Raw genomic sequence first — 16,849 nt, 5'->3', positions numbered from 1 at the left:
CGACCCGTCGACGCCCTCCCCGCCCCAGTACGCATCGGCGTCCGCATGGCAACCCGCACGCCCGTGAACGCAGCCGTTGCTCCGTAGCACGGACCGCGGACCGCGGACGTCGTCCGGGCTGGGACCGCCGAGCGGTTCGAGTAGTTTCCGTTCGGCCCCTGGTGCGCGCACCGCAAGCACCGGCCTTGCATATGCCAAGGGGGAAAGCCATTGAGCTCCGTGCCGCGGCAGACGCAGACGCGCTCCGGGGATGTGAGACCCCCGTCGCCGGCACGCGGGACACCAACATGGGTCCACAGGTGCCACATGTGACCGAGACCTCGGTTACGCGGGGAGGTGCGCGCCGCTCGCCGGAGAGAGAGAAAAAGCGTCGGTGCACCTCCCCTCGCCGTGTAACGGCAGAATCACCGAAGGACGTGGGCACGCGGACGACCAGTGAGGGTATGAATACAATAGTTAGAAATTAGGAAGGAGCGGTAAGATATCGGTGCTGGTTAAGCGAGCGTGAAGAAAGGGAATAGGAGGAGGGCCTCGTCTACAGGCGCGGATGTAGGAGTCTAGGGATACAGTGGGGGGTAGCAGAGGTCGCATGTGCTCTTGACTATCCGATGCATGGTGTGGGATGCGATGGGTAACGATACACGATGGAGAACGGAAGCTATTGTGGAGACGAGCCAATACAGGTAAGAGGAGAGGATGCAGGGAACCGGAGAGGCGAGACGAGAGACGAGAGGACGGGCGAACGGTCGCAAAGCAGTGTGCAAGATAGAGTAGTGGTGCAAGGGCGAAAAGGACTGTGTGCAAGAAGAACGAAGAAAGCTATGAAGACAAGTGAAGATGCGAATGGAAGGAGATTATGCGATGCGACGGCAAACTCACGGGGGACTGTATGCAGATGCGGGGAGATGAGAGAATAGTGTGTGTGGAGAGAAGCCAGTCCGGTCTAGTGCTTTCAGCGACGTTCCGAGTCTGTCGGCGGCGCATGTGCGCGCCCGAGGCGACTTGCTGTTCCCAGTACGCGGCGCCCTCGCCCTCGATCCAGTTTCCAGTGACAGGGTCGCGCTCGAAGTCGCCGTCCTGGTACCCGTACCGCTCCTGGAGGAGCTTGAGGAGCGGGTTGCGGAGCGCGGGGTCCATGCGCACGTTCTCGCCCGGGTGGTAGCTGCCGACCTTGTGCCGCGACAGGCTCTCCTCGAAGAGCGCCTCTTCGACGGTGCAGCCGCAGTTGAGGACCCGGGCGGGGCCATGCGGGGCGGGTACGCGCGGCGCTCGCGACGCGAGTCGTGCCACGCGCACAGCGCGTTGCCGGCGCGGTTCAGCGAGCAGTAGAGCTTCGCGCGCGCGTTCGTGCGCGCGCGCCACTCCTCCTGGAACGACAGCCGCGGGTGCGGTGTGGGCATCGGAGAGGGGAGCCCGCCGTGGTACACCCCGCGCGAGACCTCCGCCTCGAGCTCGCGGATGCGGAGCCGGTCGGAGCCGGAGACGAGCTCGAGTTCGCGGATGCGCTGGCGGAGGCGGTTGATCTCGATGTCCTTGTCTTGTGGAGAGTGGCTTCCACGGGGCGCGGGGGTCGGCGCTGGAGACACAATCATCGATCCCGGGTACTCGAATCCGCGAGGAGAGGTCTCCGGAGACACGAACATGTCGCTGTACTGGGCGTTGGGCGCGAAGGTGCCGACGTGACCGCCGCCAGACATACCCATGTAGGTTGACATGTCGTCAGGACCCATGTACGACGAGCTGGACGTTGGAGAAGGGTTCCAGGACGGCAGGGTCATGCCTGAAGGCGGAGTGACGGAGGTCCGGGTGCCAACAATCTGAGCCGCGTCGGGACCCATGGCGCCCATAAGGCTCGACGTGGAGCTTGAATGAGGCCGCATACCAGTACGTGATGCCATACCGCGGTGCGTCTCAGCCTGGTACGGAATGCCAACGGTTAGCTCAATGGACAACGAGGAGGGTCTGTAGAGAGCGCACCGGAGGGTAGGTCCCGTAGGGGGAGTGGTGGTCTCTGCTGCCACTTCGCCTTGGTGGCATTCCGGCAAAGGCGTCGGACTCTGTCTTGATGCCAGTGGGCCAATTCGCGTACGGGGAGGTCATTTTGATTACGAATTTGTTCTGGCGCTTCCGGAGTGGGCGGGCGTACGGGGTTTTGTGCCGAAGGCGGGAGGGACGGGAGGGCAAAGAGGGACTGAGGCTCGCGAGACGCGATGCACTTGAAGGAGAGGTGGGGGTCGTCAGGATCGACGAGGTGAGGGGAAGGGGAAGAGACGGTGAGGAGAGATAAGTAGCCAACTTGGGAGCTCGACTCGGCCTGAGTGGCGAAGGAGCGGTGAGCAAGGCAGTATTATATGAAACGCGGGGCGGGCGAGGGGGTTGTGGGAATTGCCGCCTATTCGGGCACCTGAATCTCGATGTTGCTGAGGAGGAGAGATGATCAAATGTCGCGAGGGACGGCGATCCTCTCGTGCGGGCAGAGTCGGGCGCTAGCGGAGCAGGAGGAGGACGGGGTGCGCGCCGGGGGGAATCTATCCGACGGGAACCGCCTCTGCCGCGCTGGGAGTGGCGACCAGAGTCAGACTGGTTGGGCGCAGTCGAATCAGAATTCGGCCGTCATGTGGTAGATGCGGAATGATTGTGCACTACAAGACCGTCCACGGCAGCACTGCAACCTGGCCACGCACCTCCAGTTCACATGGTAAACATGGGCACAGCCCTCCATTCGACCAGTGTTCCCTCCACGGGCGCGCATACCGCCTTGAGGGCATCTCACCAGCCGGCCCAGCCCGCACAGGGCCTCATAGCAGCTGCATCGCTTCAGCAGTGATCATCTATCACGTGTTCGTCCCGCCGCCTCGCCCCACCGTCATCTCGACAGAGCTGTTCTCCGCCAGGTCCGCGCAGGCTTGCGGGGTCGTGCGCCCACCCTCCATTGAACCCACTCGCGCCATACCATACCATCCTGCGAGCGACGCTTGTCGGAAACCGAACCAGAGGAACGGTTCGACGCCGAGGCTGCCGGCGCCTCTTACATCGACCCATCAGCGCCAGCCCAGCCTGCAGAAAGATCTAATTACCTGCGGCTCCGATTTGTCACTCTCCAAGGTCCCCGGAGTTCTCGATGTGAGGGTCAGTCCCGAACCCACGGCGTGCGTGCGCAGCGATGCAAGACCTTGGAAGGATCGCTAGCCTGATAAGATCCATTGTTAATCCTTGGGTCATGGCCATTGCGTGAGATAGGCAGCGTAAACGCATATGGCGCGGCGTCGTTCCGAAGCAAGTTAGCCGTGTCAGCCGTACACAGCATGGGCGAGAGACAGCGTGGACATACAGGGTACCATGCGCCGAAAGCCGTTGGGCCCGCCGTTCGTGCTTCGTTGGACAAGGGGGCCAGGAAGATAAGCGCTGAAGGCGTCTCAGCAGAACCCGAAATACTCGGAGCCACTCGGCATTCGAAGAGAAGACACCGGTCAACCACTCACAACACGGTGCGTATCGTCCGCCGACCCAGACATAGGCAAGCTATTATCGCTGACATTGGGCGGTGGTGGTTGCCACACGCGGTCTCGCAATCCAGGCAGTGGGGCAACTCATCAATGATGACAGGTGATCTACACCCAGTGTGACAACCGTCAAATAACACAGTGCCTCTGGTACACTGGGTCCCACAACTGTCTGGTGGGAGAGGTTCCTACAGCGACGAGTGATGAGCTATTGATCATAAGAAGACCGGCCCATCCATCGATAGCCATGCATTGCAGCCCAAGCGATCGAGAGAGTTCGTCCATCATGTGAAGCTGTACATCGAAGGTCGAACTCACAGCCGAGCCCCCAGTATTGCGTGCACAGATGATCACCCATGACCTCGTGTTCGCGCGGAGAGATAAGTGCTTGAGACATGAAGGATCAATGCGACCTGCCGAAGAAACTACCAGCACGTATCAGCCCTGTGATCATTCCAGACGGTTTCCAGAAGGCTGGAGTGAGCCTTGAATTCGCTAAATCAGCAGTGTCGCGGACGTAATCCCACCCAGCTGTAGAGGTCAAGCAGATTGTGGTCAAAGCCGCTTGCTGCGCACGGCTCGGGGATGCGTCGTCGAAGATCACAAAGACACCCGACGATGATGCGGAGATTACTCACCGAAGGAGACGATTCGAGCTCGCCATCGTGAATTGTGGCGTGAACTGCGACGACAACTCCGTTGACGCGCTTTCTTACGGCTTGAGCACGTATGAGACGGCATTGCGAAGCGCCGGCACACGGCATGATCAAGGCGTCGGCTCCGCACAGCTGCACTGGAGGTGAGCACTTGAGTGCCTGATGGGGGCGATGGAGAGGATGAGGATGCGCACCCAGTCCGGCAGCACCTAGTTCTGGAGGTCGCTGAAGTACGTCCATAAACAGCGAGCAGAATGCCGGAGCGCAACGGACTCGATGCGACACATCGTGGGCAGCCTGAAACGCCTTCCAGGTTCGCGGCGGGGCCGGACAGATAGAAGCCAACGCGTAAATTCTCCGTGACATACGTAGCTGTAACGCGCGAAAATGAGGCCAATCTCTTTCTTGAAACCTAACCAAACCCCGACCGAACCCGGGCGGTCGAGAGGGGCCTGCGCGCTCGGTTTCAGAGTCTGGGGTCGCGTCGCAACACCTCACGCCATGGTTTCCCCTTGGGAATCATTTGACTGCGGGAAGTGTCAAGCGTGTAAGCACTCCTCGCCATGAGATATGTGAAGGAATGCCGACCTTGAGGGTACTTGCACGGCGCCTGTCTCGAGGTTGATGTCCACGTAGCGAGTGAGTTCCACCGCTGGCCTGTTCGGACAGCTGGCACACGTGGTTGGCTCACGACGGACACGTTCACAGGGGTGCGGCGGCCGCGCGACGGACGAGTGCATGGATGTACACGTACATTCTGAATATGCGTGGAATGGGCACACAGTGCACGGCCGGGACGTCGCCCGTCAGCTCGCCGTCGCATTTGTACTGGACGATTTCTGCAAGCCGACACTTCTCGCGCGGAGGCACGTCGGGGCTGGCGGGCGGCTTCGACATCGTTCAGGCGGGCGATGGTACGACGGGAAGGCAAGAACGGGGGCTGGTCATAGGCTGAGACGGCGTCCAGGGCGCGGCTGCAGCGCGGACGAGAGGAGGGAAGGCGGCCGCCGCCGATGGCGCCGATGCTCGATTAGATACCGCGCGCACGTGCCTCCGGCGTGGAGGACATGCTCGTTCGATTGTGCAAAATAAAAACCGGCGACCTTCATTCTCTCTCTCCTCCTCCCACATCCCCCCTCTCCTCAATCCACCCCCTCTTTCAACACGATGGTCTTCAAGGTTGCCGGTGAGCACCGCTTTCCCTCCAGAGGCCGGAGTTCGTACTCACAGCGTGCGGTCAGACGTTTCTCTCGCTGCTTTCGGGCGCAAGGAGATCGAGATCGCCGAGGTATCGTCGCGGTCCAGTATTCCCCCGTCTTGCATTAGTCTCACACATCGCCTCAGAATGAAATGCCTGGCCTCATGTACATGCGCCAGAAGGCGAGTTGTCTGCCATGGCCCCTGACCGACATATGAGATCGATATTGATTGCTCTCATCAATGCATCACAGTACGGCGCTCAGCAGCCTCTCAAGGGCGCCCGTATTGCTGGATGCTTGCACATGTGAGTTCATCAATGTTTCTTGGCGCCAATGTCTCCTCAATAGTTGCATTGCTCTAGGACCATCCAGACTGCCGTCCTTATTGAGACCCTGACGGCCCTCGGTGCTGAGGTTACTTGGTCCTCTTGCGTGAGTTGCCGTTCGGAGATCTTTCGGGAGATGCGAATGCAATATTGACACGATTTCCGCTCTAGAACATCTTCTCCACTCAGGATCATGCCGCTGCCGCGTACGTTCTTTCCATAGCTGTGCGCCCATACATCTACTCAGGTTCCCGCGCAGTATCGCCGCCACCGGCGTCCCGGTGTTCGCGTGGAAGGGAGAGACTGAGGAGGAGTACCTCTGGTGCATCGAGCAGTCCCTTGCTGCGTTCCCTGGCGGCCAGCCCCTCAACATGATTCTCGACGATGGAGGTGACCTCACCACCCTCGTCCACGAGAAGTACCCCCAGTACCTCACCGACATTCGTGGTTTGTCGGAGGAGACTACCACCGGTGTCCACCACCTCTACAAGATGTTCCGTGATGGCAAGCTCAAGGTCCCCGCCATCAACGTCAACGACTCCGTCACCAAGTCCAAGTTTGACAACTACTATGGCTGCCGCGAGTCTCTCGTCGACGGTATCAAGCGTGCTACCGATGTCATGCTCGCCGGCAAGGTTGCTGTCGTTGCTGGCTTCGGTGATGTCGGCAAGGGCGTGAGTAGTTTTGTATCTGAAGCGTTCCATACAATGCTCAAGTTCATATGACTAGTGCGCCGAGTCCCTCCGTTCGTACGGCGCCCGTGTCCTCGTCACCGAAATCGACCCCATCAATGCTCTCCAGGCGGCGATGGCTGGCTATGAGGTCTGCACGATGGAGGATGCCGCCCCAAGGGCCAACGTCTTCGTCACTACCACCGGTAACCGCGACATCATTACTGCGAAGCACTTCGAGGTCATGCCCGAGGATGCCATTGTCTCGAAGTACGTTGTCAAAGTTATAAGCCAGCTCCGCGTTCTCACGTTTATACAGCATTGGCCACTTCGATGTTGAAATCGACGTTGCCTGGTTGAAGGCGAACGCCAAGCAGAGCGTGAACGTCAAGCCCCAGGTCGACCGCTACACGATGGCTAGCGGCCGCCACATCATCCTTCTAGCGGAGGGCCGTCTCGTTAACCTTGGGTCAGTAATTTTTACCCTGACCGGTCATGGTTCCCACAATTGACATATCTATAATCAGTTGTGCCACCGGTCACCCGTCTTTCGTCATGTCGTGCTCGTTCGCGAACCAGGTTCTTGCCCAGATCGCTCTCTGGACGAACCCCGGCAAGTTCGCACTTGGCGTGCACATGCTTCCCAAGGAACTCGACGAGGAGGTCGCCCGGGCGCACCTGGCGCAGCTCAACGTCAAGCTCACGGAACTCACGCCCGAGCAAGCGTCGTACCTCGATATGCCCGTCAGCGGCCCGTACAAGCCGTCGCACTACCGCTACTAAGCGCATCGTGGCGTCGGCTTAACTTATCCTGCTGCGCAGACGTACCACGATATCGTCATCATCGGCCTCAACGCGCCCTCGAGAAAAGGACCAACGGTTCGGGATCCTCAACGGCCCTTACAGAAGAGGATAGGTTAGAGGCTGGGCGAGGCGGAGGCTGCGCGTCCAGGCCGTCGGGCCGGATCGCCTGCTCGTCGGAGTGGTCGAGCGCGTCGAGTATCTGGCGCATCGGGGAGAGGTGTGGCGCGAAAGGCCGTGTTTTGCATTAGCATGTATCCTGGCAGTGCAGTTGTTCTGGGCCTCAACGTGCCCAATTGTGTATTGTATTCCGTGGCGTGCGTTTGATGATTGCTACCTGTGATGCCTGCTGTGCCAAGCGTGTGATGGCCCGACGAGTGTGGCGTTTGAAGTTAGCAGGGCTTGCTCCTTCGATGAAGATGTTGCATGTTGCCAGACTGTGGGCTATGATCACGCACGGTCGGGAACGTAGTCTGGGAACGGGCCTTGCACCCTCCAAAATCTTCTTCGTACGTGGACAGTATGATCAAGGCACGGTGCGAGGTAGCTTGAGCCTTGGACCCGAGAGTGACTAGTCGTGTGAAAGTCACGTGCATCCCTAATCGCCACTGGTTGGCGGTTGACCAACGCCCTCTTTGATTCTATAAACATGGTATCTTAATTCAATCCAGCAGCGCGAGGGCGACGTACCCTGTTTGCGTCACGTTGGATCATTAGAGATGACAACCGGTCAAATTCGGGGCTTGGACCGAGTTTCCAGGACGCTTCGGTACGTTTTGGGTGTTCCTTGGTGTCCCTGGGCGAGCTGCAGGCTACGCGAATTGGATTACGCGTTGTTGGGTCGATCAAGTCGTGCGGCGGCGGGGTCACGACATCCCGCCATGCCGTCGAGATTCGTGATACATGACGCGGCGGTCCGACGCGGCTGCTGTTACCCGGCCCATGGGAGACGACAGCACAATATCTCGGGAGTCTTCGCCGGCCGCCTGTGTCGGACTCGGAGTCAATGTGGCTCGCCGCAGTGGGTGCGGCATCCGTCGTGAGAGAGCGCTCCGTTGATTGTGCAGGCGAACAGGCGCCGATTGATATCGACGCGGATCGATCGAGACTCGACTCCGAGATGAACCGATTGGGCTGCAAAGTCGCGGGAGCTCGCCAAGGTCGCCAAGGTCCTCGCCTCTGGGCTCCCCCGCGCCGTCGGCATTTTGACTCTCGTCTCTGGGCTTCCTCGGCATTTCGACTCGATGGGCTCAGTGTCGCCGCTAGGCCCGATCGACCCTGCGTCCGTGCCCGAGGGCGAGACGGAGAAGCACGCGCCATGGATTGTCCGCAAGCTCGTCGGGGTGCGTCCCCGAGTCCTTCTCCCCCGACAAGTCTCCACCACTGCGAGCTCATGCTTCTGCTTCCATCTTTCACCTCTTCGTCTTCGCGCCCTGGCTGCGCGTCGGGATGCTGTAAAACCCCCTCGATCCGTGTGTGCCCGTCCATTACGGATGGACTGCGAACACGGGCCTGGATACTCCCCGTCTCCGCCCCCGTCAACTTCTCCATCGACGTCTCAATTAATCACCTTCGCCTTCCACCTTGGTCATGCTCCCGGCCATGCGGGAAACACCGATGCTGGAGTCAGTCCATGACAGGCCGCATCGTGCGCTCGTCCTTCGAGACCCTCCGCGCCTCTGGAACGAGTGTCATCTGTCTCTCGCCCGTGCGTCCACACCCCCAGCCCCGACTCTAGCTCATTCGCTCACGACATCTCCACATGCATATCCGTCGGCGTCTGCGATCGCTGTATGCTACTTTCCTTGCGCCTTGTATTCCATTCGCCCCTCGGGCCTGTGCACCGCATACTCCACGCCGGAACATGGACAATGCCTTCTATCTGTTCTGTCTTCTGGTCCGAACGATCATGCATATGTTTGGGTCGACATCTGCACCGGCATGAACACAAACAACCTCGGCCGTGTGCAATCACCGTCGCCGCCCGTGCTCCATCTGTTGCCAACATAACCAACAGTGGGGTGATTCCTCGCCCCTCCTCCTCCCCTGCATCCGCTTTCGCGACCTGGCGGTGCACACCATAATCGCAGCGACGGTGCGCATCCCGCGATTCTTGCCCCCGTGGCGCTAGCGCTGACAGGGTCTTTCTTCCATCGATCGTACACAAACTTGCTGCCCATTGCATCCGTTGCATCCGGCGCGCGCCCACGCGGATTTTGCCTTCGTATTCGCACCGCGTTGGCACGTTGCCCGCGCGCGCGCCTGCGATCGCGCGCCCTTGTACCTGGAACATCGGCCCCGTGTGGTTACTGCCTTCTTCTCGACGATCGTACGCGCGGCACTGCGCGGCGGCCGCACTCCGGCATGATCGACGACCGACCCACTCACCATTCACGCCCGCCGTCCACACGGGCTCGACGTTCACCGACGTCGGGACCTCCGCCCCCGCGTGGACCTGGCGCGGCTTCCGCCGGGTCCCCTGCTGCGTCGACCGCTCGTGCCGCCCGCCCGCTGCTTCAACGCCGATACCCGCGCTGTTCGTCTGCCGCCGTTGACGGCGGGCGCGACGCCTTCATCTGCACGAACGCAATTCATTGCATGCTTGTCCACGACCCGCTCCCTGCGCCATGCCTTGGACCCTCGCCTTCCGCGTGGACAGGGAGGCATGGCCGCGATCGCAGCGCCAGTGATGGGCCCGGTTTCGGACGCGGTCGTCTCCACCTTCGGGGACACGATCCTCGTCGAGATGGGCATGCACGTCGGCTTCGACCTCACCGCCAAGGCCGCGAACGACCTCGTGTTCGACGGCGCGATCAAGGCCTTCGTACCCATCCACAGCTCCCGGCTTGCAACGACGGGCGTGAAGACGATGACGATCACCCTCAAGTACAAGCACGTCCCCGAGGACGCGTCCCTCGGCTTCTACCGCAGCAGCGTGCACCAGTGCGTGTCCTCCCTTCGTCTCGCCTCGCCTCGGACCCGCTGTGTCTTCTTCTGTTGCTGTTGTGTTTTTTGTTTGGGTTCCGGCTCGGGTTTCGAAGTTTGCGGCTTAGACGAGGACCCGCGTGGCTGAGGCGTCGGGCGCGGCTCTCGAGCCGCTGCCTCTGACCTGTTGTCTCGCGTCACCCCTCTTTCGATACCCCATCGTTACGTTCCTGTCTCAGATTGCCTTTACCCAGGACAGAGCGATGCGTGGAACACCGTGGCAGATACTGACGACGAATCGTCGTACCGCACAGGGACAACTCGCTCTTCGCGAGCGTCATGGACTATCTCGCTGTCGAGAAGGGCTGGTTCTCGCCGTATCTGTTCGCCAGCGGCCGACGCCCTGTCATCCCCCGCTCCGTCAAACCGGATGTGGTGTTCTGCCACGGGCCCTTCCTTTCCGGTATGTGCCCTGTTTCCTGCCGAGAGCGATGCTGACGAGTATTCTGGGACACGTACAGGCGACTACCGCGTCGGGGAGACGCTCCTCGCCGAGTCCGCGCTCGTCATCTCCTTCAGCCCCCGCCCCCACCCCCACCCGTGGACCCCTCAGCGGACGACAAGGACAAAGACACGCCCAAGGCCGACGGCGGGAGCTCGCTCAAGGTCCCCCACTTCTCCAACCTCTCCCTCCCGCGCCTGCCGGACCTCCAGCAAGCCTTCGCCCGCTCGCGCACGCCCTCCCCCGAGCCCCCGCCCGCGCTCGCCCCGCCGCCGCCGACGCCGCCGCGCCGGCTCGCGGTCGTCGTCGTCGGCCTCAAGCCGCACCGCACGTTCTGGACGACGAGCCAGCGCCCGAGCGAGAGCGTGGTGCAGTACCAGCTCCTCAACGGCTGCCCCGCGCTCGTGCTCCCCGCGGCGCGCGGCGCGCCGCTCCTCGCCTGGGACACGCTCACGCTCGAGCGGCTCTGGGCGGTCGCGCTGCCCGCCGGGGACGGCGCGGGGGACCGGAGCGCGGACGGCCGGTTCGAGGGCATCGTGGGCGTGCTGTTCGAGTACCTGGACCTCTGCGTCGACTGGCCGCGGTTCGTCGTCGCGGGCGCGGAGGCGCAGGAGGGGGAGGGCGTCGAGGCGGCGGCGGACGCGGAAGCGGATGAGGACGTGGAGAAGAAGAAGGGGGTGCTGAAGGACGCGGTCAAGGTGCTCGTCGCGGCCGCGGTGCGCAGCGGGGCGAGCAAGGAGGTGAAGGACCAGGTCGACAAGGAGCGCAGCGGGATCGCAATGTGGCGGATCCCGTGAACGCACGCTGTACTCGGACGTGATCCAAATCGTGCACAAATGTTTGTGTATGCGTTGTATACCAGAATGTACCAGAAATGTATCGTCCACCTCCGAAAAAATTCCTTTCAAGACGGGAGTCCGAAGCCATTCCGCAATGACCATAATCTATCAGACATCCCACTGCTTGAGCATCCTCTCCGTAATGCTCCACAGGTCCTTCGCTCGTTGCTCGTCCTCCGCCAGCTCCATCGGCCCGATAGTGCACGGCGGGCGCAGATATGCACCCTTGTACTTGTCGCTCTGCGCCCTGACGACCGGAGACGCCGCGGCAAAGACTGAGGGGTACGCGCCCACGCTCGCTGTGCTGAAGAACGGCCGCGCGAGGAAGAGGACCAAGGACCGCAGGAACGCGATGGGTATCGCCGGGTAGTTCTCGACGCCCTCTGGAGAGAGGCGTAATGCGTCAGATGGGCGCGGGAGAAGACAAGACGGGGCGGGTTACCGGTCATGACGGGACCTGGGTGCACCGTGACGACGGGGATGGGTGACGCTTCGGCGTCGAGCTTGCGCTGGAGCTCTTTCGCCCAGAGCGCGTTCGCGAGCTTCGACTTGGCTGCAAAAAGGCGCGTAAGACGGATGGGCCGGTGTTCAAAAGTGGCGAGGTAGAAAGTGGCGTACCGTAGCGTGACTGTCCGTGTAGAATCCCCGTTCCGAAGGTCTCGTTCAGATCCTCGACGGTCTTGAAATTGACCTCTTTTCTGGAAAACTCGAGTGCGGAGTCTGAGGCTACCTGAGGTAACTTGTGAACGGATGGAAAGGCGGGGTGGCGGATTACGCTCACCACAACAATGCGGACGTCATTGTCAAGCTTTTGAGCGGTCTGCTTCAAAAGTGGGAGTAGGGTGTTCGTGAAAACCACAGGTCCGAAGTAGCTGGTGGTTGGAAGTGAGTGCTGGGTACGGGACTTCCCATTACAGTTCGATGCAGGACCCACTTGGTCATCATAGACTCAATAATCCCTATATGGACTCAATGAAGGACACGCGCAAGAGACGCAAGTAGTGCACATACCATCGGGTCCCATGGTGGGTTGCGCATACAGTCTGCAGTTGTGTCTCAATTAAATCTTGTTCGGGGCACTTCGGGCATAAGCTCACTGGGCCGCGTTGTTGACTGAACGCAAGCAAAGATTAATGTCCGAGCCATGGGTTAGACGGGGAACGCACTCAGGATATCCAATCGCTTCTCCTTCGCCAGGAATGCCTCGGCGCTCGCCTTCGTCTTGCGAGGATCCCCCAGGTCGAGCGAGAGATATTCGACCTCGCCGTTCCCAGGTCCTAGGCCTTCCCGGTGCAGACGAAGTATCGCTTCTTTGGCAAGAGACTCGCTTCGCGAGGCCATGTAGACCTTGGCGCCCTTGCGCGCGAGGTGCTGCACGGTCGCGTATCCGATACCCTGACTAGTGACACAAGGCAAAAGTAAGAGTTTCCAGGCGCGAGAATGCCACCTCACCTTCCCCCAGTGACGAGAACGACCTTGCCCTTCAAGTCAGGCAGGTCCTTAGCAGGGTCGAGCTCGACCTTAGACGAGAACGCGGCTCCCATTGTGGCGACAGTGGCAGTTCAGTGGGGCTTCGGCAGCGTAGAAGGGGCAGATAACGAGGGCGTGTGGTACGAAGGGAGCGAAGTCGCATTTCTCAAGGTCGGAAGGGCAACGCATTGGGTCAACGGGTCACGGTGCGGGGTCCGCTGTGTCTGAATTCTCACCCGCGGTGACACATGGGAGTACTATTGTCGCGGGAGTGTCACGCGCACGTGATCACGACGCGTCGTACATGTTTGGCGCTAGCGCTTCGAGCCCGCGACGTGCGCTTTCTTCCAAGGGCGCGCCGCTGCCATGCAGCCTGATGAGTGAGGGTATCAAATGTTGCAGTTTCTGCAGAATGCTACATTTTGGCTGTGTGAATAAGCGTATAAAAGGAGTATTCAAGTATAGATTGATCCGGTTCGGATGAATCTCTGCATGTGCTGCCACTCTAAACACGGTAGAAGACTGCAGAGATGCACTTAGGGGTATACGCTGTAGGATGCAGTGGTCATGGAATGCCGCGGTGCGGATCCTCTGCGCGGGTCTCACCCGCAGACAAGAACAGAGTCCAGCAATTGAGGGACCCGGCATATGCCGGGGGCGTTGCGTGGCCCCAGCTGGTCGTACTGCCGAAAACACTTTTTTGGCTGCAGACTGCAACGGAGTTTTAGCGTTGCAAATCAAAGGGTGGTCTGCACAGCGTGGTCAGTGCTGAGCGCTGAGCGCTGAGACACGATTGCAAAGCGGATGAGTTCAGTGTGTGTGCCACACCAATGCGGTTACGTGAGCGGCAAGCGCGAAATATGGCGCGGTGGACTTCGAGACGACGTCCTTGTCCTCAGCCACCACCTCCGGGTTGCTCGCTACCCGTTGCGGCCCGTATTTTTGCACCTCTCGCACTTCTGCGTCTCCACTCTGGCCCGGGATTGTCTTCTCCCTCGTCCTGCTCCATCCCATCCCCATCCGACTTGGACGCCTGAACGCGAATCAATCGATTGCCCACCCTCTCGACCTCTCCGTCCCGTCGCCTCCTTTCAGTTCGCCTACCGTCGCCTCTACGGCCTGTGCCTTGCTGTTGCAACAGCAGCGCATCAAAACACATGGTGTCTCCGGCGCCGACCCCTGCCGCCAACCCTCCCCCTCCTCTGTCCTACGCCGAACGCGCGAAGAAAGCCCAGAATGCAAAAACGTCATCTCATACTACCCCCCAGCGTCCTGCACCAGCTAGTACGTCTTTAGTAACCCACCTCGCTCCTTCGACCTCAGGCACGCGTTCTGCTCCTCCCATTTCGCGTCCTTCTGCCCTCAAACCTCCCCCGCATGCTGCTGCTTCTACCCCCAGCTCCCGAATACCGCCATCAGCATCTCCCTCGGCATATGCAGAAGCTCCTCGCGTTAAGACACCTCCCTCCCTGGACAGCTTTCCCGAACCGAAGCTGAATGGTGACTCTCTTCGGACTACCAGTGACTCTTCGCCCTTGGGTCTGCCGGTCGCTGTTACCCCGAAACAGCCTACTGCGCCTCCGAAGAACGTCTGGGAGATGCGCATGGCGCGTGCCGCGCACAACCGCCCGGCTCAGCCCGTAGCTGCTTCTAGTACTCCAGCTCCAGCCCCCGCACCGGCACCGGCCGCCCCACACACTACTCAAGAGGCCGTATTGCAGCAATCAAGTAGCTCCACTTTGTTAGAAAAAACAGCGACGCCGTCGCCACCTATCACCCATCCTCCCGCCAACGGACATCTCGCATCCTCTCCAGACGATGACGATCCGTTTGTTGTGAAGCCCGGTCGCTCCCCTGCAAGCCTCAACTGCACGCCTCCCATCATCGACGATGTTGAAAGCTGGCCTGAGGTTGGTCAGGCTCCACCTGTGGCGGAGTCGGGGAAGAACAAGGACCATGAGGAGGTGGACAGGAGTCACGAGAGAGAGTCGTCGCAGGGGCAAGGGACGAGGAAAGGTATGTTTGCCTAGGTCATGTTTACACCGCCCCTTCTGTGTTCTCCGTCTTTGCTGTGTCTTTGCTGTTCTTCTGATTAGCGCATACATTGACCACCCATTTGTCTCTGTGGCCTGGCATCCTTCACAGGAGAGAAGACGAAGTGGGTCCCTGCACCTCCAGAAGTTTTGCAATTCGAAGGACCGGCCCGTTCTCAGCATGGGCGCCGGAGTTCTCAGACGTAAGGTTGACCGCGATCACAGCCTGCTACATCATGTGATCACGACGCGTACCGCCGAGCGCATTTGGCACGGGCATTAGGGCGCTTGGCAGTAGAAATCATATACATACTTCCGTGATGGCCTTGCTGCAAATGCGAGTCCATAGGTTTGTGGTAAAAGACACATTCTTCGACTCTATGGATCTATTTTTCGCAAAAACGGCCTGAAGATGAAAGATTATGGTGAACAGACAAGAGCTGTTCAGGCGTCAAAAAAAGCGCCATAAACTCGAAATATAATGTGTAATGTTTAGAGAGCAACAGAGGATGACCGAGATGGAAAGAGACACTGCTGTCTTACCACCATGGACGGGGGCAGCATCTTTGGGGCATCGGGGGTGGAGAACCTAGGAGAATGAGCGAAGAAGAGGGCTAAGAAATGCGAAGGCAAGGAGAATCTGTTAGAGTCGTGATGAGGAAACACTGCTCCAGGCGCACTGCAAGGCCCATGGTTTCAAGTTTCTCTATCTGCCAAAGTTCCACTATGAATGCAACTCAATCGAACAATGGTGGTGCTATGCAAAGCGCGAGTACAGGAAGCTCCACAGTGCCAGCTTCTCTTGACTCCGTCCCGCTTGTCTCCATGCGCAGGTGCGGGGAATCGAAATTCTATGTATCAACACACTTTGACATACCTTTTCGCAGTTTCTGTTCCCGATCTCTACGCTTCATGCAGCATTATCATGACGGTCTTAATGGAGCGGAGGCCGCTTGGGCAGCAAAGAAGTACTCCAGCCATCGTGTACTCCCCCCTGGTATTATCCTCGAGCGTGCGGACGCCGCTACATCCGCATAGTGTATGTAGTATCAACGCGCACACTTCTATGCACTCATGCACCTAGTTTCAAGTGTCCTGAGTGTCGTAGGTAGTGTGCAAACAGGCCGGCGTCTTGACCAAGACCTTATCCAGCGTTTAATGGAAAGATAACCTATTCGAACGCCCCACCTCACGTGCCCCGCCAGCGCCAGCATAGTAGCGGGCTGTGATCGCGGTCAACCTTACGAGCGATCAAACTCTCGTCATCCAGTCGGTACCTCTGCCGGTGCTTCCTCGTCGTCCGGTCCTGGCTCGCAGCAACAGAGTCGCACTCATTCTGCAAGTGGACGAAGGCCTACCCCAACACATACTGGTTCGGTTGGTCATTCACAGACGCAAAGTAGGACCGGAAGCGTCCACTCTAGCCCCCGACATCCCAATACACGAGGAGGCAATAGGAGGTTGCCAGACGATGTCAACGGCCTCGGGTTGGGGCCGAACAGGAGCTTACGGTCATCTGGGCACAACTCACCAGCGACGTATGCTCAACCCCATCCTCTCCCTCCCCAAGAGTTCATCCCCTCTCGGCCATACCTCGCCACCCACCCCCCTGATGGTGGGGAACCCGAGGGCCTCATCCAGCTGCCAGACCCCAACAACTTCATCGTTCAGCCGTCATACTTCCCTCCTCCTCCTCCCTTCGGTGTGTCGCCTTACCATTCTCCGCATCCATCTGGATCACCCGCCAATGCACCGTACACCCTCCCACCCTTGTCATATCCCGGCCAGCCAGGAATGCCGCCCCCTGTGCCAATGTCTGGGTATGGCACCCCTCCTTATCCCATGTACCCTCCAACATACGGCTATTCTTACGGACAACCGTACATGTACTGGCCCCCTCCGGGGGCTCCTCCGTCGCACCCAC

General features: G+C 59.8%; 1 protein-coding gene across 1 annotated transcript; it reads left to right on the top strand.

Moving 5' to 3' along the window:
* Positions 1–15,750: 15,750 nt before the first annotated feature.
* BXZ73DRAFT_61922 (uncharacterized protein) lies at positions 15,751–15,963 on the top strand (the record flags this gene model as incomplete). Its single annotated transcript, XM_048021728.1, has 1 exon — positions 15,751–15,963. One exon carries the CDS (start codon positions 15,751–15,753, stop codon positions 15,961–15,963), a length of 213 nt encoding a protein of 70 aa, XP_047870556.1.
* Between the last annotated feature and the right edge of the window lie 886 nt (positions 15,964–16,849).

The sequence above is a fragment of the Epithele typhae genome (assembly GCF_022376455.1).
Source record: "Epithele typhae strain CBS 203.58 chromosome Unknown BXZ73scaffold_480, whole genome shotgun sequence".
Classification (NCBI taxonomy): domain Eukaryota; kingdom Fungi; phylum Basidiomycota; class Agaricomycetes; order Polyporales; family Epitheliaceae; genus Epithele; species Epithele typhae.
Note: the sequence above shows the minus strand (reverse complement) of the source record. Positions and strands in the feature narration are given on the sequence as shown.